This window comes from Paroedura picta, chromosome 6 (assembly GCF_049243985.1).
Source record: "Paroedura picta isolate Pp20150507F chromosome 6, Ppicta_v3.0, whole genome shotgun sequence".
NCBI lineage: Eukaryota > Metazoa > Chordata > Lepidosauria > Squamata > Gekkonidae > Paroedura > Paroedura picta.
The window spans coordinates 6,114,798-6,140,546 of record NC_135374.1 but is presented as its reverse complement, the minus strand read 5'-3'; the positions used below and the strand labels follow the sequence as shown (position 1 = coordinate 6,140,546).

The 25,749-nt window shown below is 52.9% G+C and overlaps 1 protein-coding gene across 2 annotated transcripts in view; it reads left to right on the top strand.

Moving 5' to 3' along the window:
• Positions 1-3,218: 3,218 nt before the first annotated feature.
• Positions 3,219-25,749, top strand: part of NARS2 (asparaginyl-tRNA synthetase 2, mitochondrial) — a 56,100-nt gene continuing 33,569 nt past the window's right edge. Inside the window, exons 1-7 of one of the 2 annotated variants that reach the window (XM_077341300.1) lie at positions 3,219-3,299; positions 5,049-5,224; positions 7,071-7,180; positions 8,197-8,317; positions 9,186-9,326; positions 10,993-11,073; positions 25,331-25,431. In XM_077341300.1, coding sequence (XP_077197415.1) covers positions 5,081-5,224; positions 7,071-7,180; positions 8,197-8,317; positions 9,186-9,326; positions 10,993-11,073; positions 25,331-25,431 — 698 coding nt within the window. In that variant the 5' untranslated portion in view covers positions 3,219-3,299; positions 5,049-5,080. Of the gene's footprint in view, positions 3,300-3,631; positions 3,652-5,048; positions 5,225-7,070; positions 7,181-8,196; positions 8,318-9,185; positions 9,327-10,992; positions 11,074-25,330; positions 25,432-25,749 lie in introns of those variants that run through there. The other variant, XM_077341301.1, reaches the window with a different exon arrangement.

The following is a 25,749-nucleotide window of genomic DNA, read 5'->3' as shown; positions in this document are numbered from 1 at the left end:
TAAGGGGACAGCAACACTTCCTTTAAAAAATGGTCCTAAGCGGAGGGGAGGGAAGCACTTTTTTAAAGTCTTTCTGGAGAAGCCGCCGTAGACATGCTGGGTTCGAAGTCTCGCTTCTTCTGACCGACATGGCTACCCTCTGGAACTAAATCCTGGGGTGACATTAACTGGGATCCCACCCTGACACAATTACCTGTGGCAAACTGTCAAATTGCAGCTACCTGTAGCATTTTCCATCCAAGAAAGGAACAGTGGAGCGGGTTGGCCATTGCCTGACCTTGCTCACCCTTGAAGATCTCTTGAGATTGGGCTCCTCTAGAGCAGGGGGAGTCAACCTGTGGTCCTCCAGATGTCCATGGACTACCATTCCCATGAGCCCCTGCCAGCAAACGCTGGCAGGGGCTCATGGGAATGGTAGTCCATGGACATCTGGAGGACCACAGGTTGACTACCCCTGCTCTGGACTATTCAAGTGCAGCTGCCTTGTTTTTGGTGGAAAGCAGCCCTGTAACAGGGGTGGCCAAGCGGTGGTCCATGGACTACAATAACCATGAGCCTCTGCCAGATGGATTGTTTGTTATTGCCTGCCTCTGATCTGACAAGATCAGCCTAGTGGGGGTTACAGAAGACACGATAAGCTCCTAAGGGTTTCAAACCAAGAGGCCAATGCGGGTGGTTTGCCATTGGTGCCAGCTCTGAACTCCCCAGGTGGTCCCCCATCCAAGTACTAAGCCAGGGTTGGCCATGTTTAGCTTCCAAGAGATGATGGCATCAGGTTAACCTCTGCATCTGGATCAGAGGCATAATCATAGAATCATAGAATCATAGAATCATAGAGTGGGAAGGGGCCATAGAGGCCATCTAGTCCAACCCCCTGCTCAACGCAGGATCAGCCCAAAGCATCCTAAAGCATCCAAGAAAAGTGTGTATCCACCCTAGATGCAGTTAATTGAAAGATGCAGTTAATGGAAAACAGATTAATGAAATTTGAGCCCAGGGGAACCTTTAAGGCCCACCAAGTTTAATCCTGGGTATAAGACAATATCATGCTCACAATTTGACTTTGGCTGGTCTTAATGTTGCCGCTTTGCTCTGTTATTTCAGACCAACGCAGCTACCCACCTGTATGCCTATTTAGAGATTTTGCTTTTGTGGTGTAAGACTAGGGCGTTTAGAGGACTGCAGGCTGAAGTTCCACAGGGAAAGCTTGTCCCTTGCAGTGCATCATTTGTTTGGCTGGTTCAATCCCTGGCAAAAATGAGGAGCAAATGTCCCATTTCACAAAATTCAGAGTCAAAAACCAACCCGAATGGCAATTCTTTAACAGGAACTGTATCTTGGTATTTGGCCAATCATGTGGTATGATTGGGGAGGGAGGAATTAAAGGGGGGGGATATAAAATAATTGCTTTGCTGGAAAAGAGAAAGAGTGAGTTCTTGTGAAATGTTTCCATTTTAACCTTTCTTTGCCAGCAGGAAAGCTTTTATGAAACAGAGTGGGTTCAGAGCTTTAAAATGTTGGCAGAACCCTACAGAGAGCACACGGGGGAGGGAGAGGACTTTGACGGGTCTTTGACTTAGGTGGTTTAAAACAGAACTATTTCTGTGCCCTGCTTTTTACTAAATGAAAGAGTCTCAAAGTGGCTTACAATTGGCTTCCCTTCCTCTCTCCACAACAGGGATCCAGTGAAATAGGTAGGGCTGACAGAGCTCTGAGAGAAATGCTCAGCTCCAACAGGACTGTGACTACCCCAAGGTCACCCAGCTGGCTGCATGCAGAGGAGTGGGGAATCAAACCTGTTTCTCTAGGTTTGAAGCTGCCGCCCTTAATGACTACACCAAGCTACACCTAAATAGGAAGCATAAGATCATATTTATGGGGTTTCCAACCTCCAGGTGGTAGCTGGAGTTCTCCTGCTATTACAGATGATCCCCAGTCAACAAATGCTTAGGGCTGATCCTGCGTAGAGCAGGGGGTTGGACTAGATGGCCCCTTTCAATTCTATGATTCTATGATTCTAAATCAGTTCCCCTGGAGAAAAGTCCCTCCCCTCCCCCAGCCGCACCTTCCTTAAGCTCCACCCCCAAAGCCCCCAGATGTTTCCCATTCCAGACCAGGGAACCCTACATATTAAGGAGTTTATTTAGAAAGCTGGAAGTCAGTGAGCCTTTTTTAGTCACCTCTGCTGACCGAGGGAGGAAACAGTCACTTTGCACATGGACAGAGTTGCCGGTTCCGTTAGAACTGTACAGGATGAAGCCAGAACTGGAGAAGGGAACCCGGACAAACCTTGGCCGGGTGCTTTTCGGGAGAATCTGAGCATGAGATGCTGAACAGATGAGATCGTATCACAGCAGCAACAAGAAGGCTGGAAAATATTTTAAATAGAAAAAAAAAGGAAAATATATTACAGCAGTGGTTCTCCACCTTCCTAATGCCGTGACCCTTTAATCCAGTTCCTCATGTTGTGGTGACCTCCAACCATAAAATTATGCAAGGGTTCTTTCATAGAAATTAAACCAAAACTGACCAATGGCGTGAAGGTCCATTGTTCATGATTGTATATAAATTGGGTTTTTCTCGGGGTTTCTCAGTTCAGCTCTGCCTCTTGTCCCACCATGCCGATCTCACCCTTTTCCCGCTGCTCAAGACAGATGAACGCTCTATCTCGATCTACCCTGCAAGGCTGTTGTGTAGATGGCGCCCCCCCAGCCAAGCAGCTTGCCTTGATGCGACCCCTGTGAAAGGGTCATTTGCTCCCCCAAAGGGGTTCTGACCCCCAGGTTAAGAACCACTGATACAATGTGATCAGAGTCCACCCTCCGAGTCAGCTGTTTCCCCCACTAAACCTATAGGGTGGAGAGGAGTGCAATTCCGGGAGATCTCCAGGCCTTGCCTGGAGTTGGCAGCCATAGACAACAAGCAAGCTTCTAAACAGGTAACATTCAAATTCCAAATAAATAACTAAATATTATACCTCTAGTATTCCTATCGAAGACACGTTCTGGAGCCGAGCATGCTTTATTTTTTATTATTAAACCCTGAGGGGGGCGAAAGACTTCAATAAATCAATCTCTGTTCATTAACAGGCGAATTAGCCCAGCAGGCTCCGGAACTACATATCCCAGAGAACATTGCGCCCGGGAGGGTTGGCCTTTGCGCGAGAGTTCCTTTACTGATTGGCTCCTCTTGCCATCGGGCGATCGCTATTGGTTTAGGGGAGAATCACGTGTCGGGACAGGCAAGAAGAAAGCGGAAGGCGGTGGTTTGCAGGCAGCTGTGCTCAAATTGGCCGGGCGGTGAGTGGGGGGTGGGAAACCGGAGGGGGGGGGGCAAAGTGGGGGGGGGGATTTTGCAAAGAGATCAAGGAGTTGCAAAGGGGTAAGGCAGGGGTAGTCAAACTGCGACCTTCCAGATGTCCATGGACTACAATTCCCATGAGCCCCTGCCAGCCCCTGCCTGGAGTAAGGGAATGGCAGAGGCTTGGAAGGGGGGATGTTTTTCACGTGCACTTTCATCACGTGGATGCTGCTCAAACCCCTTTTGCAAATGAGTAGCACAATCGTGTGTGTTCTGTAGGAGACCCAGCTAGGTGTGGTGGTTAAGAGCTGTGGCCTCTGTTTCCCGGCCCCCCACTCCACCTGTAGCCAGGTGGGTGACCTTGGGCCAGTCGCAGTTCTCTCAGAGCTGTTCTCGCAGAGCAGTTCTATCAGATCTCTCTCAGCCCTACCTACCTCACAGGGTTACTGTTGCGGGGAGAGGAAGGGAAAGGGCTTTATAAGCTGCTTTGGGACTCCTTTGGGTAGGGAAAAGCAGGGTATAAAAAACCCGGCTCTTCTATAAAGGCGTGTTGAGTAAATTGCATATTGCGTGGAATGTGCTTCTGTTTAAAATGTTTTAAGCCCCATGTTTATTTGGGGGATGCTAGCAGGGGGGCCACTGTTTGTTTATGTTAGACCCTGGGTGTTAGTAGTGGGGAGTGCTGTGGTCTTCTGGCAATCCTATAGGTCAGCCCTTTTCAACCTTTTGACCATGGAGGAATCACTGAAATATTTTTTCAGGCTTCAGAGAAGGGGGCACAGATGTAGGATGCAAGAACCAGCCAGTCGATCAATTATTGATCAGCAGAGGAGAGGATCTGCAGTCAATGGCTGGTGATGGGCCTGGAGGAGGTGAGGAGCAGCCCTAGCTAGGAGGGCGTGTCCACAGCTCAGCTTCCAAACGTTAGTCTGCCCAGTTGCATCACTTCTGGGGTTTCTCAAAGCCTGAAGAATGTTTTCAGGGTTTCTCAAAAGCTTTAGTCAAAATTGGGCCAATGATTAATAACATCTGGTTTAGAATGGAAATATCAAAATCCTCATAGCTCCTGGGTTGTATGGATGAGTGGGGGCAGCCCCTCAGATCTCCTGGTGCACAATATCTAACAATTTCATGGGGAGTACAGACTAGTATTTCAGCATTTGTGTAAGAGCTCCCACAGGGAGTCATGACAGTTACAGGCAGAGACAGCTTCAAGAGGGGATCGGATAAAGATATAGAACAGAAGGTCCATCAGTGGCCATTAGCCACAGGGTATAGAGGAAGCACAATGTCTGAAGCAGGGGTGATCTGTCTTCTTGGTGCTTGGGGGACCACCATGGCAGGGCTTCTGGAATTCTGGCCCTGCTGGTGGACCTCCTGATGGCCCCTGGGATTTGGCCACTGTGTAACACAGAGTGTTGGACTGGAGAGGTCATTTCCCTGATCCAACATGGCTTCTCTTATGTTTTTATAGCCCTGATGGTGGACCTCCTGATGGCCCCTGGGATTTGGCCCCTGTGTAACACAGAGTCTTGGACTGGAGGGGTCATTGGCCTGATCCAACATGGCTTCTCTTATTTTCTTATAGCCCCGTGGTGGACCTCCTGATGGCCTCTGGATTTTGGCCCCTGTGTGACACAGGGTATTGGACTGGAGGGGTCATTGGCCTGATCCAACATGGCTTCTCTTATGTTCTAACTGATCTTGTTCCTTTGGGGCTTTAGTGTGTATTTCTTTTTCATTCGAAGGGCATGCTGTTAAACTGAGGCCTTGACTGAAAATGTTCGGGGTGCGCTGCCTACGCCTGGTTCTTCGGCATTGCTCTTCCGCTGTGCTCCCCAAGCATGCTGTGGCTGCCAAGCTGCTCCGTGTTCAGGAAGCTTTGGAAGTCCAGAATCCAACCAATATGGATGTTAAAGTCCAGGTAGGTGGAACAAGTGGGGAAGAAAGAGGGCTTTGAAGATTGCTCCCCAGAGGGTCATGGAATACAACTCCCATGAGCCCCTGGCAGTCCATAGACATCTGGAGAATCACCCTTGATATTTGTTGTTAGTTGCAAATTCCTGTCCGACCCATCGCGGCCCCATGGACAATGATCCTCCTGGCCTTCCTGTCCTCTGCCATTCCCTGGAGTCCATTTAAGTTTGCACCGACTGCTTCAGTGACTCCATCCAGCCACCTCATTCTCTGTCGTCCCCTTCTTCTTTTGCCCTCGATCGCTCCCAGCATTAGGCTCTTCTCCAGGGAGTCCTTCCTTCTCATGAGGTGGCCAAAGTATTTGAGTTTCATCTTCAGGATCTGGCCTTCTAAGGAGCAGTCAGGGCTGATCTCCTCTAGGACTGACCGGTTTGTTCGCCTTGCAGTCCAAGGGACTCGCAAGAGTCTTCTCCAGCACCAGAGTTCAAAAGCCTCAATTCTTTGACGCTCGGCTTTCCTTATGGTCCAACTTTCATAGCCATACATTGCAGCTGGGAATACCATAGCCTTGACTAAACGCACTTTTGTTGGCAGGGTGATGTCTCTGCTTTTTAGGATGCTGTCTGGATTTGCCATAGCTTTCCTCCCCAGGAGCAAGCATTTAATTTCTTTGCTGCAGTCCCCATCTGCAGTGATCTTGGAGCCCAGGAAAATAAAATCTCTCAAAATCATGAGAGGGCTGGATGCCATGCTACTGTTACTGAGCCCTAACCTGGATGGCCCAGGTTGGCTCGCTCCAATGAGAATCAGCTCTGGTTATAGACCTGGAGACGATGACTGAAACACCATGGAGGGCAGGAACAAATCAACCTGTTCTCGACCAGATTAAATCACAACCAAAACGGGTTCCTAGGTAAATTATATCCCGTTTTCCCAAACGTCCTCACTGACTGTGATAATGTTTACACTGCTCCATATTAGTTATCACTTGGGCTCCCTGCTCATCATACCCAAAAAGGATGATGAACAGAGAGCCCAAGTAATAAATAATATGGAGCAGTGAAAACATTATGAAGCATCACAGTCACCAAAGAAGGTTTGGGAATACGGGATATAATTTACCTAGGAACCCGTTTTGGTTGTGATTTATTTCTGTTATGATTTTGGATGATTTACCAAGTTTTGGACCATTATAAAAAGAAGAAATAAAAAGATCCATTATTGATTTGTGATAGCCTGGACAATTCCTATATTTTTGGATTGGAGATACCACGAGGAATAGATCAGGGGTAGTGAAACTGCAGACCTCCAGATGTCCATGGACTACAATTCCCAGAAGCCCCTGCCAGCAATTGCTGGCAGGGGCTTCTGGGAATTGTAGTCCATGGACATCTGGAGGGCTGCAGTTTCACTACCCCTGGAATAGATGGTTCAGTTAGAGTTTCTAGGCCAGATTACGCCCCACTGCTCTCTTGAAGCCAGGATCTGTAAATACAACACTTTGGCCACATAATGCCAGTACATGGTACTGATAAAGCTGTTCTGACTGAGCAGGAATATCAGGGCTCTCTCAGCCTCACCCACCCCACAGGGTGTCTGTTGTGGGGAAAGGAAAGGGAAGGCGACTGTAAGCCGCTTTGAGCCTCCTTCGGGTAGAAAAAAGCGGCATATAAGAGCCAGCTCTTATTCTTCAGTAATATCTGGGCTCTCTCAGCCTCACCCACCTCACAAGGTATCTATTGTGGGGAGAGGAAAGGGAAGGCAATTAGAAGCTACTTTGAGCCTCCTTTGGGTAGAGAAAAGCGGTATATAAGAACCAACTCTTCTTCTTCTTCTGGTTTCTCTCTTTCCAGGGTTGGGTGAGGTCTGTCCGGTCCCAGAAAGAAATCTTGTTTCTGCACGTCAACGATGGCTCCTCTTTGGAGAGCCTCCAAGTAGTTGCTGATACAGGACTCGAACCCAGGTTAGCTGAACTGAATGAATGCATACATGGTGGGGCAACCGAGGCAGCTCTTCCTCCCACTTAGAATGGGCTATACCAACTATGAGTGTGCAGGAAATCCCCCCCTCCCCAGTATTTTCAAACTTCAGGCATATCAAACCTGAAACGGAATTTCCAGATTCTCCTGAATCCCAGGACTATTATGGTTTTTGGATCCGATAAATAATCAGGGATGCTGAATTTTTTCAGGTCTGTAAGTCCAAGGCATTTAAATACCTTGGTCTCATAGACCTCTGATTATTTACCGAATAATTCCTTAAGAAGTGTATATATATACTAGGGGCCAAGCCCATTGCATTCAGGAATGCAACGGGCATTAGATTAGAGGGGTGGGGTGGAAAAACGCTGCAGACGGCCTCCCCCTCCCCCCAGGACCTGTAAGGGCTGCAGGCGGCTGTTAGGGAACTCACCAGCAGGGGCCGCTCTCATGCAGCAGGGATCTGCAGCCTCCGAACCTCAGAGGGAAGTGGAAGGAGGAGGCGGGGGTCGGGGGTGGGGGACGGAAGGCGATTGGCTGTCTGCTGGACAGATAGGCAAGCCCTTTGGAGGAGGAGGCACTCAGGGGCTGGACAGTCACCAGAAATATATTATGTGGAACAGATAAAATAAATAATAATACAAAGTAAAGTCTAGAATGAAGTTGGTTTTCGTCCACACGAGCTGGGGATCCATGCATTAGAGGGTCCTGGGTTCAAATCCCAGCCCAATCACAAAGCTTGGTGTGTGATCTTCAGTTTTTAAAATACTGACAAATGCTGCCCCAATATTATGAACAACCCCACCACATTTGGGTATAATTGTCCTTTTTTGAATGGAAATTCTATTGTTTAGATACTGTCACCAAGGTGGTCGCCATCATATTAAAAACCACCATAGCAACATGGTAAAATCGAAATTTCTAAAAAATGTAGCACATAAGATGAAACAGTTTAAGTTGGCGCCAACCTTAACCGTCTGTCTTTCTTCTGTTCATGGAGGGACCTGGCCTTTGGAAGTTCTGTGGAAGTGCAAGGGAAGCTGATCAAGAGCCCCTACCAGAGGCAGAACGTGGAACTGGTGGCAGATAGCATTCGTGTCGTGGGGACGTGCGACGTGGTGGTAAATGTCGATTTTTGCTCTGCTAGAGGACACAGAAGGCAATTTAATACCGCAAAATGAGCATATAAGAACCAACTCTTCTTCTTCTTCAGTAATTTCAGGGCTCTCTCAGCCTCCCCTCCTTCCCAGGATATCTGTGGTGGGGAGAGGAAAGGGAAGGTGAATGTAAGCCCCTTTGAGACTCCTTCGGGTAGAGAAAAGCGGCATCTAAGAACCAACTCTTCTTCTTCAGTAATATCAGGGCTCTCATAGCCTCCCCTCCCTCACAGGGTGTCTGTTGTGGGGAGAGGAAAGGGAAGGAGATTAGAAGCTGCTTTGAGACTCCTTCGGGTAGAGAAAAGCGGCATATAAGAACCAACCTTCTTCAGTAATATCAGGGCTCTCTCAGCCTCACCCACCTCACAGGGTGTCTGTGGTGGGGAGAGGAAGGGAAGGGAATCATAACCCGTTTTGAGACTCCTTCAGGTAGAGAAAAGCTGCACATAAGAACCAACTCTTCTTCTTTTCTTCAGTATTATCAGGGCTCTCTCTGCCCCATCTCCCTCTCAAGGGTGTCTGTTGTGGGGAGAGGAAAGGCGAGGAGATTGGAAGCCCCTTTGAGACTCCTTTGGGTCGAGAAAAGTGGCATATAAGAACCAACACTTCTTCTTCATTGCTGGCCTCCCTGCTTCAATACCCATCTGGCTGACTAATCTGACCACACGCTAACCCCCCCCCCCCAAAAAGGATTTTAACTGCAAAGAGAAGGCGGGTTTTAATGTGCTTTTAAAGCCTAAAATTAGAAGAAATATCTTGCCTAGGTTGCATGATCCAACACTAAACCTGTGGTTCTCTCCCCACCTTGCAATCTCCGTCTCTCGGTGGTTAGGCCTTCCCTGTGAAGTACAAAACGCGTCAAACGCTGGATTACCTCCGGCAGTTCCCGCATCTCCGGTGCAGAAGTAACACCCTGAGCGCACTCCTGCGGATTCGCAGCGAAGCCACTGCGGCCATCCATGCCTTTTTCAAGGTACGTTCCTTACGCACTTGTACAGAGTGAAGCGTTTTCTGAGGAAAATCCAAACATAATTTTGTCAGGCTGGGCCTCTTGCTACAGCCGCTTAAGAAGGTGATCAGGCTAATAATGTTGGCGATTGAGGAGCAATCCCATAGGCAGGGGTGGCCTGACTGTGACTCTCCAGATGTCCATGCACTACAATTCCCATGAGCCCTTGGGGCTCATGGGAATTGTAGTCCATGGATATCTGGAGAGCCCCAGTTGGGTTTTGAAGGTCAGAGATGCTAGGGTTTTGAAGGTCGGAGTTTTGAAACCACGGGTTTTGAAGGTCAGAGATGTTCAGAGATGGTTTTGCCCTTGCCTGCCTCTGAGCAGCAACCATGGACTTCTCTCATCCGAGGATGATCCAGGGCCAACCTTACTTAGCTTCTTAGTTCAGGCTAGCCTGAACCAGGCAGATCAGAGCGGCTCTATACGATGAAGGGCTATTTTGTGTCTGTCCCTGGGGAGTTAATTGTGGCAAACCACCCCTGCTGTCCTGTAAAACAGGGGTAGTCAACCTGTGGTCCTCCAGATGCACATGGACTACAATTCCCATGAGCCCCTGCCAGCGTTTGCTGGCAGGGGCTCATGGGAATTGTAGTCCATGGGCATCTGGAGGACCACAGGTTGACTACCCCTGCTGTAAAACCAAGCAAGATGCTGAAATTTATGAATTGGCCTTTGGTCCGTGGCATTTTGTTGTAGATTTTTGAAAACTGTTGTATAATAGGGGGGGTCATACTACCGGGAGGGGTGAGGTTGGGGAGACAGGGTGGCCAGTTCTAAGTTGGGGAAGTCCTGGGTGTTTAAGGATGGAGGCTGGGAGGGGAAAGGCCCCCAGTGAGGTACTGTGACCATAATATCCAAAAGCATCCATTTTTTCTAGAGCAGCTGATCTCTGCAGTCTGCAGATGAGTTGTAATTCCAGAGGATCCCCAGGTCTCTCCTGGAAACTGGCATCCATCCTTTCTAAGTTCTCTCCTCAATGGAAGAATCTTCCACCTTTCACCACTAGATGGGAGTATTGGCATTCCTATATTAGGGTCATTCACTGGGGTAAAAACCCAGCTAAAATAATATTCAAGCTTTTTTAAAAATTGGCATTTTTCTTTTCAGGTTTATGCGACCCCCCCAAAATTTGGGGATTCCGAAAAATCCCAGATCCAAACACCACGCCGGTATTCAGATCTGGGTTATTTTTTTAAATATATATACAGGAAAGTTTTCAAGTCCAATAGAACCGAAAAATGCTGATTTTTTTGTTCTTACGCACCCCTGTTAATACTGAAGGGACACAAGGAATAAATTGGGGTTAAACTTGGGTCAAAAGCTGCCATTTTTTTTTAATGAGCTGTATTTGCTTTTAAATGACAGGCAAGCTGGGGTATGTAACCAGCATAAAGCTAGGTTGATTTTCACTGTCTTAATCAAATTAAATTCTACTCTGTATTTACATGGTATGTTGTGCCCCGGCCAGGGCCGAGTTACCGGGATGGCCAGTATAAATAAAAGTCTAATAATAAAGTGAATTATGCAGCTTGAAGTTGTATTCACAACACAGAACTCCGGGTAGAAGCCAATGTACCACCCGAAATTCTTAACTTTCCCTCTTTTTCTCCCTCGTTTTCAAAAAAAGGATCATGGCTACCTGCACGTTCATACGCCGATAATTACGTCAAATGATTGTGAAGGTGCCGGGGAGGTCTTTCAACTCAAGGTGAGGTCCTCAGTAGCTAAGTAACTTGGTCATCGGCTATGAAAATGCTTTGACGCTTTTTCTCTTGGAGTCTTTTTTTTCTACTGTCTTTGTGTTCTTTGTTATATTTTCTGGAAACAGCAGACGGAAATTTGGGGCATCTCTCACTGGGGGACAGCGGGAGGGAGAAACCTCTTCTAGGGCGTGTCGATAAATAGGTGGTTGTGTTAATCAGACTGCAGCCCGAGAAAAGAGTCCCAGATCACCTTCAAGACTCACAAAATGTGAGGCAGGGGAGAGGTTTTTGTTAATCACTGCTCACTTCTTCAGATATCCGACTCACAAAAGCTGTTAGTCTTTAAGGCAGCCCTTTTCAATGTTTGTATCATTGAGAAACCCCTGAAACATTCTTCAGTCTTCGAGAAGCCCCAGAAGTGGCGCAATCGGGCCAAATATGGTTGGGAAGCAGAACTGTGGACACGCCCACCTAGGTAGGGCCCCTCCCCTTCCCACCCCCTCCAAGCCCATCGTTGGCTGGGGATTGGTCGACATGACCATATAGGATCACCTCACCCGATAAATGTTTAACAAATTTTTAAATTGTCTAAAGAATTAACTCCTTGCCCATTCGGGAAACGCTTCCAGGGCCGTCAAGAAGCCCCAGGGTTGACGAAACCGTGGCTAAGAAAGCCTGCTTTAAGGTCATACTGGACTCTCACTCAGAAATCACGTCGTTTTTTTTGTTTATTTATTTATTATTTAAATTTGTATACCACCGTTCCCAATTGGGCTTACAGCAGTTTACACAATAAAAGGATAAAGGTAAAGGTATCCCCTGTGCAAGCACCAGGTCATGTCTGATCCTTGGGGTGACGCCCTCCAGCGTTTTCATGGCAGACTCAATACGGGGTGGTTTGCCAGTGCCTTCCCCAGTCATTACCGTTTACCCCCCAGCAGCAAGCTGGGTACTCATTTTACCGACCTCGGAAGGATGGAAGGCTGAGTCCACCTTGAGCCAGCTGCTGGGATCGAACTCCCAACCTCATGGGCAAAGCTTTCAGACGGCTGCCTTACCACTCTGCGCCACAAGAGGCTCATAATAAATAAAAAGGATAAAAGGATAAAAACACAATAAAACCCATGAATACCCGCAGTTACAATGACTAAAGGTAACAAGATGGCAGGTGAAAAACTATCAACTAAGCTCACCCCCTCGACCAGCCAGGGTCAACCTTCTGAATCTCTTACTGCCGAGAGTGTGGGGAGGCAGGACACGATGGACATGGGGGATCTCAGATTGAATAGCGGTCTTGGTCTCAACCGTATGCCTGGCGGAAGAGTTCCATCTTGCAGGACCTGCGAAAAACTGACTTTTCTAGCCCGTCCAAATCTACAGATTCACCAATTTTGATCACGTCTTGCTGTAGTTCTAGCAGGAGGGGGGGAAAAAATCAATATTTAAGAAAGTGGAAGAGGTATTCTTTAAGGCTTTGTTTGCCCCAAATCTTACTGGCTCTTGCAGGCTGAAAGGAACGAAAAAATAATGGCCAGCTTCAAAGCCGAGTCATTGTTAGACTGTTTAAAAGGATGGACAAAAAGCGCAATCCTAGTTTTTCTTTATACCTGGCGGTAGGCGACGAAATCATACGAAGCCTTTAAAACTCTTGCATATCGACAGTGCCTTCCGCCGGAGAAGTCGGAGTGCTATTTTGCAGTGCCGCTTCTGCATGAAAAATGGGTCATTGTTCACCGGAGAGAACATGAAAACAAACCCATTTTGACTGTCGTTGATGAAACAATTTGTTTAAGACAGGAGCGGTGTAAATTCTTCTTGCCTTTATCAAGAGGTCTCCTGATGTTTTCTGTAATAACATTGGCAGGGTCCGTCTTCGGTGTTTTTTCGGACAAGGGGTGGGGCTGGAAGGGGATAATAGTACGGCTCAGGTATGTTGTGAAACCTTGGTTTAGCTAAGTGTGCTCAGCGCGATTGAGAACGCAAGAAGAGCCCTGCGGGGTCAGACCAGGGGTCCATCTAGTCCAGCATCCTGCCTCAATTAACGGCCAACCAGTTGTTTTGGAAGGCCAGCCACAGGGCATAGAGACCGAGTCGTTCCCCAGAGAAGACCCTCAGAAGAGCCCTGCTGGGTCAGGCCAGGGAGGGTCCCTCCAGTCCAGCCTCCCGTCTCACCCAGGGGCCAGCCAGTTCCTCTGCAGGGCCAGCCACAGGGCAGAGAGGCCTTCCCCTGAGAAGACCCTCAGAAGAGCCCTGCTGGGTCAGGCCAGGGAGGGTCCCTCCAGTCCAGCCTCCCGTCTCACCCAGGGGCCAGCCAGTTCCTCTGCAGGGCCAGCCACAGGGCAGAGAGGCCTTCCCCTGAGAAGACCCTCAGAAGAGCCCTGCTGGGTCAGGCCAGGGAGGGTCCCTCCAGTCCAGCCTCCCGTCTCACCCAGGGGCCAGCCAGTTCCTCTGCAGGGCCAGCCACAGGGCAGAGAGGCCGAGGCCTTCCCCTGAGAAGACCCTCAGAAGAGCCCTGCTGGGTCAGGCCAGGGAGGGTCCCTCCAGTCCAGCCTCCCGTCTCACCCAGGGGCCAGCCAGTTCCTCTGCAGGGCCAGCCACCGGGCAGAGAGGCCGAGGCCTTCCCCTGAGAAGACCCTCAGAAGAGCCCTGCTGGGTCAGACCAGGGAGGGTCCCTCCAGTCCAGCCTCCCGTCTCACCCAGGGGCTAGCCAGTTCCTCTGCAGGGCCAGCCACAGGGCAGAGAGGCCGAGGCCTTCCCCTGAGAAGACCCTCAGAAGAGCCCTGCTGGGTCAGGCCAGGGAGGGTCCCTCCAGTCCAGCCTCCTGTCTCACCCAGGGGCCAGCCAGTTCCTCTGCAGGGCCAGCCACAGGGCAGAGAGGCCGAGGCCTTCCCCTGAGAAGACCCTCAGAAGAGCCCTGCTGGGTCAGGCCAGGGAGGGTCCCTCCAGTCCAGCCTCCCGTCTCACCCAGGGGCCAGCCAGTTCCTCTGCAGGGCCAGCCACAGGGCAGGGAGGCCGAGGCCTTCCCCTGAGAAGACCCTCAGAAGAGCCCTGCTGGGTCAGGCCAGGGAGGGTCCCTCCAGTCCAGCCTCCCGTCTCACCCAGGGGCCAGCCAGTTCCTCTGCAGGGCCAGCCACAGGGCAGAGAGGCCGAGGCCTTCCCCAGAGAAGACCCTCAGAAGAGCCCTGCTGGGTCAGGCCAGGGAGGGTCCCTCCAGTCCAGCCTCCCGTCTCACCCAGGGGCCAGCCAGTTCCTCAGCAGGGCCAGCCACAGGGCAGAGAGGCCGAGGCCTTCCCCTGAGAAGACCCTCAGAAGAGCCCTGCTGGGTCAGACCAGGGAGGGTCCCTCCAGTCCAGCCTCCCGTCTCACCCAGGGGCCAGCCAGTTCCTCTGCAGGGCCAGCCACAGGGCAGAGAGGCCTTCCCCTGAGAAGACCCTCAGAAGAGCCCTGCTGGGTCAGGCCAGGGAGGGTCCCTCCAGTCCAGCCTCCCGTCTCACCCAGGGGCCAGCCAGTTCCTCTGCAGGGCCAGCCACAGGGCAGAGAGGCCGAGGCCTTCCCCGGAGAAGACCCTCAGAAGAGCCCTGCTGGGTCAGGCCAGGGAGGGTCCCTCCAGTCCAGCCTCCCATCTCACCCAGGGGCCAGCCAGTTCCTCTGCAGGGCCAGCCACAGGGCAGAGAGGCCTTCCCCTGAGAAGACCCTCAGAAGAGCCCTGCTGGGTCAGGCCAGGGAGGGTCCCTCCAGTCCAGCCTCCCGTCTCACCCAGGGGCCAGCCAGTTCCTCTGCAGGGCCAGCCACAGGGCAGAGAGGCCTTCCCCTGAGAAGACCCTCAGAAGAGCCCTGCTGGGTCAGACCAGGGAGGGTCCATCCAGTCCAGCCTCCCATCTCACCCAGGGGCCAGCCAGTTCCTCTGCAGGGCCAGCCACAGGGCAGAGAGGCCGAGGCCTTCCCCTGAGAAGACCCTCAGAAGAGCCCTGCTGGGTCAGGCCAGGGAGGGTCCCTCCAGTCCAGCCTCCCGTCTCACCCAGGGGCCAGCCAGTTCCTCTGCAGGGCCAGCCACAGGGCAGGGAGGCCGAGGCCTTCCCCGGAGAAGACCCTCAGAAGAGCCCTGCTGGGTCAGACCAGGGAGGGTCCCTCCAGTCCAGCCTCCCGTCTCACCCAGGGGCCAGCCAGTTCCTCAGCAGGGCCAGCCACAGGGCAGAGAGGCCGAGGCCTTCCCCTGAGAAGACCCTCAGAAGAGCCCTGCTGGGTCAGACCAGGGAGGGTCCCTCCAGTCCAGCCTCCCGTCTCACCCAGGGGCCAGCCAGTTCCTCTGCAGGGCCAGCCACAGGGCAGAGAGGCCTTCCCCTGAGAAGACCCTCAGAAGAGCCCTGCTGGGTCAGGCCAGGGAGGGTCCCTCCAGTCCAGCCTCCCGTCTCACCCAGGGGCCAGCCAGTTCCTCTGCAGGGCCAGCCACAGGGCAGAGAGGCCTTCCCCTGAGAAGACCCTCAGAAGAGCCCTGCTGGGTCAGGCCAGGGAGGGTCCCTCCAGTCCAGCCTCCCGTCTCACCCAGGGGCCAGCCAGTTCCTCTGCAGGGCCAGCCACAGGGCAGAGAGGCCGAGGCCTTCCCCTGAGAAGACCCTCAGAAGAGCCCTGCTGGGTCAGGCCAGGGAGGGTCCCTCCAGTCCAGCCTCCCGTCTCACCCAGGGGCCAGCCAGTTCCTCTGCAGGGCCAGCCACCGGGCAGAGAGGCCGAGGCCTTCCCCTGAGAAGACCCTCAGAAGAGCCCTGCTGGGTCAGACCAGGGAGGGTCCCTCCAGTCCAGCCTCCCGTCTCACCCAGGGGCTAGCCAGTTCCTCTGCAGGGCCAGCCACAGGGCAGAGAGGCCGAGGCCTTCCCCTGAGAAGACCCTCAGAAGAGCCCTGCTGGGTCAGGCCAGGGAGGGTCCCTCCAGTCCAGCCTCCTGTCTCACCCAGGGGCCAGCCAGTTCCTCTGCAGGGCCAGCCACAGGGCAGAGAGGCCGAGGCCTTCCCCTGAGAAGACCCTCAGAAGAGCCCTGCTGGGTCAGGCCAGGGAGGGTCCCTCCAGTCCAGCCTCCCGTCTCACCCAGGGGCCAGCCAGTTCCTCTGCAGGGCCAGCCACAGGGCAGGGAGGCCGAGGCCTTCCCCTGAGAAGACCCTCAGAAGAGCCCTGCTGGGTCAGGCCAGGGAGGGTCCCTCCAGTCCAGCCTCCCGTCTCACCCAGGGGCCAGCCAGTTCCTCTGCAGGGCCAGCCACAGGGCAGAGAGGCCGAGGCCTTCCCCAGAGAAGACCCTCAGAAGAGCCCTGCTGGGTCAGGCCAGGGAGGGTCCCTCCAGTCCAGCCTCCCGTCTCACCCAGGGGCCAGCCAGTTCCTCAGCAGGGCCAGCCACAGGGCAGAGAGGCCGAGGCCTTCCCCTGAGAAGACCCTCAGAAGAGCCCTGCTGGGTCAGACCAGGGAGGGTCCCTCCAGTCCAGCCTCCCGTCTCACCCAGGGGCCAGCCAGTTCCTCTGCAGGGCCAGCCACAGGGCAGAGAGGCCTTCCCCTGAGAAGACCCTCAGAAGAGCCCTGCTGGGTCAGGCCAGGGAGGGTCCCTCCAGTCCAGCCTCCCGTCTCACCCAGGGGCCAGCCAGTTCCTCTGCAGGGCCAGCCACAGGGCAGAGAGGCCGAGGCCTTCCCCGGAGAAGACCCTCAGAAGAGCCCTGCTGGGTCAGGCCAGGGAGGGTCCCTCCAGTCCAGCCTCCCATCTCACCCAGGGGCCAGCCAGTTCCTCTGCAGGGCCAGCCACAGGGCAGAGAGGCCTTCCCCTGAGAAGACCCTCAGAAGAGCCCTGCTGGGTCAGGCCAGGGAGGGTCCCTCCAGTCCAGCCTCCCGTCTCACCCAGGGGCCAGCCAGTTCCTCTGCAGGGCCAGCCACAGGGCAGAGAGGCCTTCCCCTGAGAAGACCCTCAGAAGAGCCCTGCTGGGTCAGACCAGGGAGGGTCCATCCAGTCCAGCCTCCCATCTCACCCAGGGGCCAGCCAGTTCCTCTGCAGGGCCAGCCACAGGGCAGAGAGGCCGAGGCCTTCCCCTGAGAAGACCCTCAGAAGAGCCCTGCTGGGTCAGGCCAGGGAGGGTCCCTCCAGTCCAGCCTCCCGTCTCACCCAGGGGCCAGCCAGTTCCTCTGCAGGGCCAGCCACAGGGCAGGGAGGCCGAGGCCTTCCCCGGAGAAGACCCTCAGAAGAGCCCTGCTGGGTCAGACCAGGGAGGGTCCCTCCAGTCCAGCCTCCCGTCTCACCCAGGGGCCAGCCAGTTCCTCAGCAGGGCCAGCCACAGGGCAGAGAGGCCGAGGCCTTCCCCTGAGAAGACCCTCAGAAGAGCCCTGCTGGGTCAGACCAGGGAGGGTCCCTCCAGTCCAGCCTCCCGTCTCACCCAGGGGCCAGCCAGTTCCTCTGCAGGGCCAGCCACAGGGCAGAGAGGCCTTCCCCTGAGAAGACCCTCAGAAGAGCCCTGCTGGGTCAGGCCAGGGAGGGTCCCTCCAGTCCAGCCTCCCGTCTCACCCAGGGGCCAGCCAGTTCCTCTGCAGGGCCAGCCACAGGGCAGAGAGGCCTTCCCCTGAGAAGACCCTCAGAAGAGCCCTGCTGGGTCAGGCCAGGGAGGGTCCCTCCAGTCCAGCCTCCCGTCTCACCCAGGGGCCAGCCAGTTCCTCTGCAGGGCCAGCCACAGGGCAGAGAGGCCGAGGCCTTCCCCTGAGAAGACCCTCAGAAGAGCCCTGCTGGGTCAGGCCAGGGAGGGTCCCTCCAGTCCAGCCTCCCGTCTCACCCAGGGGCCAGCCAGTTCCTCTGCAGGGCCAGCCACCGGGCAGAGAGGCCGAGGCCTTCCCCTGAGAAGACCCTCAGAAGAGCCCTGCTGGGTCAGACCAGGGAGGGTCCCTCCAGTCCAGCCTCCCGTCTCACCCAGGGGCTAGCCAGTTCCTCTGCAGGGCCAGCCACAGGGCAGAGAGGCCGAGGCCTTCCCCTGAGAAGACCCTCAGAAGAGCCCTGCTGGGTCAGGCCAGGGAGGGTCCCTCCAGTCCAGCCTCCTGTCTCACCCAGGGGCCAGCCAGTTCCTCTGCAGGGCCAGCCACAGGGCAGAGAGGCCGAGGCCTTCCCCTGAGAAGACCCTCAGAAGAGCCCTGCTGGGTCAGGCCAGGGAGGGTCCCTCCAGTCCAGCCTCCCGTCTCACCCAGGGGCCAGCCAGTTCCTCTGCAGGGCCAGCCACAGGGCAGGGAGGCCGAGGCCTTCCCCTGAGAAGACCCTCAGAAGAGCCCTGCTGGGTCAGGCCAGGGAGGGTCCCTCCAGTCCAGCCTCCCGTCTCACCCAGGGGCCAGCCAGTTCCTCTGCAGGGCCAGCCACAGGGCAGAGAGGCCGAGGCCTTCCCCAGAGAAGACCCTCAGAAGAGCCCTGCTGGGTCAGGCCAGGGAGGGTCCCTCCAGTCCAGCCTCCCGTCTCACCCAGGGGCCAGCCAGTTCCTCTGCAGGGCCAGCCACAGGGCAGAGAGGCCGGGGCCTTCACCTGAGAAGACCCTCAGAAGAGCCCTGCTGGGTCAGGCCAGGGAGGGTCCCTCCAGTCCAGCCTCCCGTCTCACCCAGGGGCCAGCCAGTTCCTCTGCAGGGCCAGCCACCGGGCAGAGAGGCCGAGGCCTTCCCCTGAGAAGACCCTCAGAAGAGCCCTGCTGGGTCAGACCAGGGAGGGTCCCTCCAGTCCAGCCTCCCGTCTCACCCAGGGGCTAGCCAGTTCCTCTGCAGGGCCAGCCACAGGGCAGAGAGGCCGAGGCCTTCCCCTGAGAAGACCCTCAGAAGAGCCCTGCTGGGTCAGGCCAGGGAGGGTCCCTCCAGTCCAGCCTCCTGTCTCACCCAGGGGCCAGCCAGTTCCTCTGCAGGGCCAGCCACAGGGCAGAGAGGCCGAGGCCTTCCCCTGAGAAGACCCTCAGAAGAGCCCTGCTGGGTCAGGCCAGGGAGGGTCCCTCCAGTCCAGCCTCCCGTCTCACCCAGGGGCCAGCCAGTTCCTCTGCAGGGCCAGCCACAGGGCAGGGAGGCCGAGGCCTTCCCCTGAGAAGACCCTCAGAAGAGCCCTGCTGGGTCAGGCCAGGGAGGGTCCCTCCAGTCCAGCCTCCCGTCTCACCCAGGGGCCAGCCAGTTCCTCTGCAGGGCCAGCCACAGGGCAGAGAGGCCGAGGCCTTCCCCAGAGAAGACCCTCAGAAGAGCCCTGCTGGGTCAGGCCAGGGAGGGTCCCTCCAGTCCAGCCTCCCATCTCACCCAGGGGCCAGCCAGTTCCTCTGCAGGGCCAGCCACAGGGCAGGACAGAGGAGTTGGCCTCAGGTACCCCAAAGCAGCTTACACACACCTACCTTTCCTCTAAAAAGGTAGGTGAGTGTTTGGTGTAGTGGTTAGGAGTTTGGTGTAGTGGCTAGGAGTGCAGACTTCTAATCTGGCATGCCGGGTTCGATTCTGCACTCCCCCACATGCAGCCAGCTGAGTGACCTTGGGCTCACCCCGGCACTGATAAAGCTGTTCTGACTGAGCAGTGATATCAGGGCTCTCTCAGCCTCACCCACCTCACAGGGTGTCTGTTGTTGGGAGAGGAAAGGGAAGGCGAATGTAAGCTGCTTTGAGCCTCCTTCGGGTAGAGAAACCAACTCTTCTTCTTTTTCTCCTTATCCTCTCCCCACAACATGCAGCCTGTGTGGTTGGTGAGACAGAGTGAGAGAACAGTGACTGGCCCAAGGTCACCTAGCTACCTGCATGTGGAGGAGTGGGAAATCAGACCCATTTCTCCATATTAGAGGCTGCCGCTCTTTACCCCTACGCTGACTGGCTCTCGTTGAGACAGAGAAACATTGAGACAGACTTGTATACAGAATGATAGTGGTAGCGGAAGAACAGCAGGGCGAAAGCAAAGGAACAGCAATAGACACATGACCTTGGAGACGACCTTCAGGCTGCCTATGTAGGAGAGGGAACACTCATTACTTGCTTGAATGTTAATTTCTGTGAGCTCAGGGTAGGCCCCGGAGTAGAGGAGCTGTCCTAATCGTTGTATTCTGAAATTTTAACACTTAAATGCCATCCGTGTGCAGGCACGCGGGTCTAGCTTCTTGATTCATGGCTCTCCTCTGAACCGGAGAAGAGTGTGAGATTTTTGTTTCCTCTGATAATTTGCTCCGGGGCATTTACAAATTCCTTTTTTCCACGCTTCACGAACCTCCACAGTCACGAGGAAGAGAATCTTTTCTGAGCACCGGGATTTTCAAGTGTCATTCCCAAACCCAGCCAAGCTGCAGTAACATGCAAGCCCCTCTTCTTCCTCCTCTTTTCGTTCGTTCTTTTCTTCTCTCCTTTGCATTGAATTTAAACCATGGAATTATCGAGACTCATCCCCGTTTTGTCCCACGTAGAGACACAGGCCTGGGTCGGATGATAATGATGCCTAGTTACCTGGGAAATTGGCCCTGTTGAATAGGATGGGATGACGTGTCCCTGTCTGAACGTTGGCATGTCCATGCGTGCCTCTGTTGAACGTTGAATCCCCTCGTGTTTGGTGGTGGGCATTAGGTGGGTGCATGCCATCTGACATCGGCCAGAAATGCTGATTCTGTGAATTTAGGCAGATGATGAGTAGATGGGCAGAAGGGACTGTGTTGGTGCTTGGCTCTTGTGGCCCTTTCTTGCATGCCCAGGGAAATGCCCATCACCACTGTTCTAAGTATCCTATCTGAGGAGGACATGGGAGGGAGGAGGGGGTCTGAGTGGGGAGAGGTGGGAGGGAGAAAGGAGTCTGAGTGTGTGTCTAAGGAAAGGGCGAGGGACCAGGGAAGAGATCAGGTAAGCAAGAGGTAAGGGTGGTGAGGGTGGGTGATGAATGGGGGGGAGGAGTTTGTGTATGTGTCTATCTGAGAGGGGGGACCAAAGAGCCCCTGAGCAGGTATGTGTTGCACATACCTTGTGAGAGTCGAACTGTCACTGATTTATTGGGGGCGCACATCATCTGGGCATAGAATTGGGGTCACTGTGGGTGGGCAGGTAGTTGTCAATCTCCTGCAATCTGCAGGGGGTTAGACTACATGACCCTGGAGGACCCTTCCAACTCTATGATTCTATGTTCTGCCCCCCCCCAAAAAAACACATTAACAATTATATTCTGTGATTTATTATTTTTTAAACCAGGAGCATTTTGATTTTGTACCTCTATTCCTCTCCCTTTGTCTAATTTCTTTTCTGTCTCTCCTTTTTCTTCCCTTTGTGGAATGCCTCATCTCAGAGAAAGGAATATATGTCTAGAAGTTCTCTTCCCCCCTCCTTTATCTTCCCTCTCTCTCAAGGAAACCTAAGGGGCAGGGTAGGATTGAAGGTTTTGTTCAATTCTGCAACTGGCAGGCAAGAAAAAGGAAACGGGACCTTTTTCATTCTCTCTTCAGTTCTCTTTGCATTGACAGCAGACGGCATTGTCTCGCTTTCAGACAACGCATCAACAGAAGCTGAAGATCTCTTAAACACCCTGCTTTCCTCCTTCAAAGCACTGTTCGAAGAAAACGTTTAGGTGCTTAAATCTTCTTCAGCCCTTTTCTGTAGAACAAAATTCTCCCCCTTGGTCGTGTGTTGTTTTCGTGTAACAACCGGTGCAGTTTTCATCGCCTACCATCCTGCTTTGGGGGAGGCTGAAAAATTTTCTTTCTTGCCAAGCTGTGGCTATGAACGTTTAGCTGGTGAATCGGGATATTAGATAGAGCATGATTCCCCAGCGTGGTGTCCATGGGCCAGCACCTTTTCTGGTGCCCATCAACTAAGGCTTCTGGCCACCATGGCTTCCGATGATTGGAGATTTGATTGGCTGTCAGGCTTGCCAGTTCAGGGTTGGGAAATACCTGGAGACTTTTGGGGTGGAGCCAGGAGTAGGCGGGATTTGGGGCAGGGAGGGACCTCAGTGGAGTAGAATGCTATGGAGTTACCTTCCAAAGCAGCCGTTTTCTCCAGGGGACGCGATATCTTTAGTCTGGAGATGAGCTGTAAATCTGAGGGATCCCCAGGTCCCACCTGGATGCCAGCACCCCTATTGACTCTGTGGATTTCTTTATAATGTTGATTTGGCAGCGGCTGTCACCACAGCACAAAGATCTGTCCTGTATTGCTGAAAATCTAGGGCAATCATTTTGTGACTGGCTCCGCCTCCTGTGGCAGCCATTTTGTTGCTGTGCCCACCATGTTGCACTAGAATACCAAAAATGCTGGCAGGCTCAAAAAGGCTGGGGATGCAGTTACTGGCAGTCTTCAAGCAAAGGTTGGATACACACTTTTCTTGGATGCTTTAGGATGCTTACGGCTGATCCTGCGTTGAGCAGGGGGTTGGACTAGATGGCCTCTATGGCCCCTTCCAACTCTTTGATTCTATGATTCTATGCCTGAGATAGACAGTTGGACAAAGACACGGATTTGGTACATTTCCTACCCGCTAGTTTCTTTCAGGGTTAGGACAGTCGGTATCGCCTCTGAAGCAGCCCTTGTGTTGAAACATATAATTTTGCAAACAGATTGAGTCTGAGGGATGCGGCTACACAAAAGACTTACCACATTCGACAGGAGCAAATGCAGTACTAAAATAGCAAGAAATATAAATAGCCTGGAGTGAGATCATTTTTTTAATTAAAAAAAAAAGAACAACCTGGACAAATCCAAATTTTGACAAACACAATAGGAACAAAAAGTATCAAACCTGTGAAATAGAACTCCATGATTGTTATGGAGGTTAAGAGAGACGCTTGCCAGACTCAAGAGAGGGCCCAGAGGTAAGTCCAATTGGTGCTTGGGCATACATATTAGACCACACCTGGAGCCCTGTGTGCAGTTCTGGAGGCCTTGCTTCAAAAAGGACGCGGACAAAATGGAGAGGGTGCAAAGGAAAGTGTCAGGGATTAACCAGGGCCTGGGGACCAAGGCCTAGGAGGAAAGGCTGTGAGGGACTTGGGACATGCAGTAATGGGTTTAAACTTCAAGTACAGCGATATAGGCTAGATATCAGGAAAAACAAATTCACAGTCAGAGTAGTTCAGCAGTGGAATAGGCTGCCTAAGGAGGTGGTGAGCTCCCCCTCACTGGCAGTCTTCAAGCAAAGGTTGGATACACACTTTTCTTGGATGCTTTAGGATGCTTAGGGCTGATCCTGCGTTGAGCAGGGGGTTAGACTAGATGGCCTGTATGGCCCCTTCCAACTCTATGACTCAGCCTGGAGAAGAGGAGGTTGAGGGGGGACAGGAGGGCTCTCTTGAAGTATTGGAAAGGTCTCTTAAAAGAGGGCAGGGAGAGGTCTCTGTTGGCAGCAGAGGAAAGGACCCTCAGGAATGGGTTTAAACTGTAGAAAGGAAACACTTGTTTACCCAGACAGCAATGAAAAGGTGGAATTCTCTCCTAGAGGATGTGGTGATGGCCACAGGAATAAGCAGCTTTAAAGGGGATTAGATAAGTTTGTTGACGGCTACTGGCCATGGTGACTATGGGGAACCTCCACATTCAGAGGCAGTAAACCTCTGAATCCCAGAGCCAGAAGGTCACATCAGGAGGAAGGCCTCGGCCTCTATGCCCTGATTCTGGCCCTCTATCCTGGCTGGCCACTGTGTGAGACAGGAGGCTGGACTGGATGGACCACTGGTCTGATCTAGCAGGGCTCTTCTTAGGTTCTTATGAAATCCTCGGCCTCTCTGCCCTGTTGCTGGCCCTCCAGGGGAACTGGTTGGCCACTATATGAGACAGGAGGCTCAACTAAGTGGGCATGGGTCCGATCCAGCGGGGCTACTCTGATGCTGTCTTACATATAAACCAAGAAATGGTGGCATACAAAAGCAGAGAGGCTGCCAAAGCAAATGAAGATCTCCCTGTTTCATCCAAATCCCTCCTAAATCCGAATCAAGCTATTAGGTCCAAAAGCATTCGATGTTTATCGAGTGCAGCTGCAGGCAGACTCTTTGCACATGCCAGGAGCAAATACCCGTAAGTTCTTAGACCTTATTTGGCGTGTCAGATTCTCCCTGATAAGAAAACTCCTTTTCCACCTGTGCCAGGATTTGACACCAGGGTGGATTTTGATCTCCCTGCAGCGTTTAGCGGCGTCCATCTTGGCAAAAGTCAAAAGGGAGATAAGATCCTCGCAATAAAACTGTGGTGTGTTCTTTGTAAAACAATCAGTTCTTCTTGTCCCCCATAAATACCCAGTGTTCACTGAGTCGCCAGCAAACGGATGCTTCACACGTCCCTCTGGTTGCTATGCTGCGTTTCTTACGGGGTCCCTCGTAAAAATGGCTGCATTATTGTTGGGATATTTTTGCGCTTGACTCAAAACATGAAAAAAGAAAGATAACTGAGGATGTTTTGGGTCAGATGGTTCAGTCCCTCCTCTGGGGAGAACTTCACGGTCTCCGCACAATGCAACACTGACTTTTACGCACAACTGTTTTGTGAATTAACTGAATGTGCAGAGAGGGTGGGTGAATGCAAGCCCCGCTGGACCTGTACTCTGTCACTGAGTAGTCGTCAGCTCCTCGTAAGCGGAAACGTTGGGAAAGCCGCTTCCCGGATCATGGGGAAGAAGCATATGCTCAGATATTAGTTCTGCATGTTTGCAATTTGCAGGTGACATGGCAGTTGTGTGTAGGTGGAGGGACAGGGCCCAAATGCTTGGGCCTGCTGTCCCTCTCCATGTTTTGGGTCAAAAATATTGGGCATCATATGGCCCTGTTTCTGGCCATCCAGGGGAACCAGTTGGCCAATGTCTGAGACAGGAGGCTGGATTAGATGGTTGTTGTTAGGTGCGAAGTTGTGTCCGACCCATCACGACCCCATGGACAATGATCCTCCAGGCCTTCCAGTCCTCTACCATGGTCACATAGATGCCACTCTAAGCCCCCTGGAAAAAGGGAAGAAGAAGAAGAGTTGTTTTTTATATCTCGCTTTACACTACCTGAAGGAGTCTCAGAGCGGCTTACATTCGCCTTCCCTATCTCTCCCCACAACAGGCAACCCCTGAGGCAAGTTGGGCTGAGAAAGCTCTGAGAGAACTGTTCTGTGAGAATGACTGTGACTACCTCAAGGTCCCCCAGCTGGCTGCATATGGAGCAATGGGGGGAATCATACCTAGTTCTTCAGCTTAGAAGCCATCCCTCTTAACCACTACAGCAAGCTGGCTCTAGAGTGTGGATAATAATCCTTTCACTAAAGTCCTGTAATCAATCGTTGCTTATTAGCATTTTTCTCTCTTTCTCTCTTGCAGCCTGCAACTAAAGATGCTGATTCCGAAGAAAACCCCCATTTCTTTAATGTTCCTGCCTTCCTAACGGTCTCGGGTCAACTCCATTTGGAAGCGATTACTGGGTAGGGATTTCTACTTCTCCATTCCTCTCTTTTTTGGCACTTGAGAGGAAAGCCTGGAGCTTTTGCTTTCAGCCCGATAGGAACCTGGAGGATTAGGTGAATCAATAGGGCAGGCTAGAAGTCCAACTGGGGGTCATGCCGGAAAGATGAATCGGAGCATAAAACATAAGAGAAGCCATGTTTGGATCAGGCCAATGGTCCCTCCAGTCCAACACACTGTGTCCCACAGTGGCCTGAACCCAGGGGCCATCAGGAGGTCCACCAACTGGTCCAGAACTCCCAAAGCCCTCCCACTAATACCCCCCAATCACCAAGAAG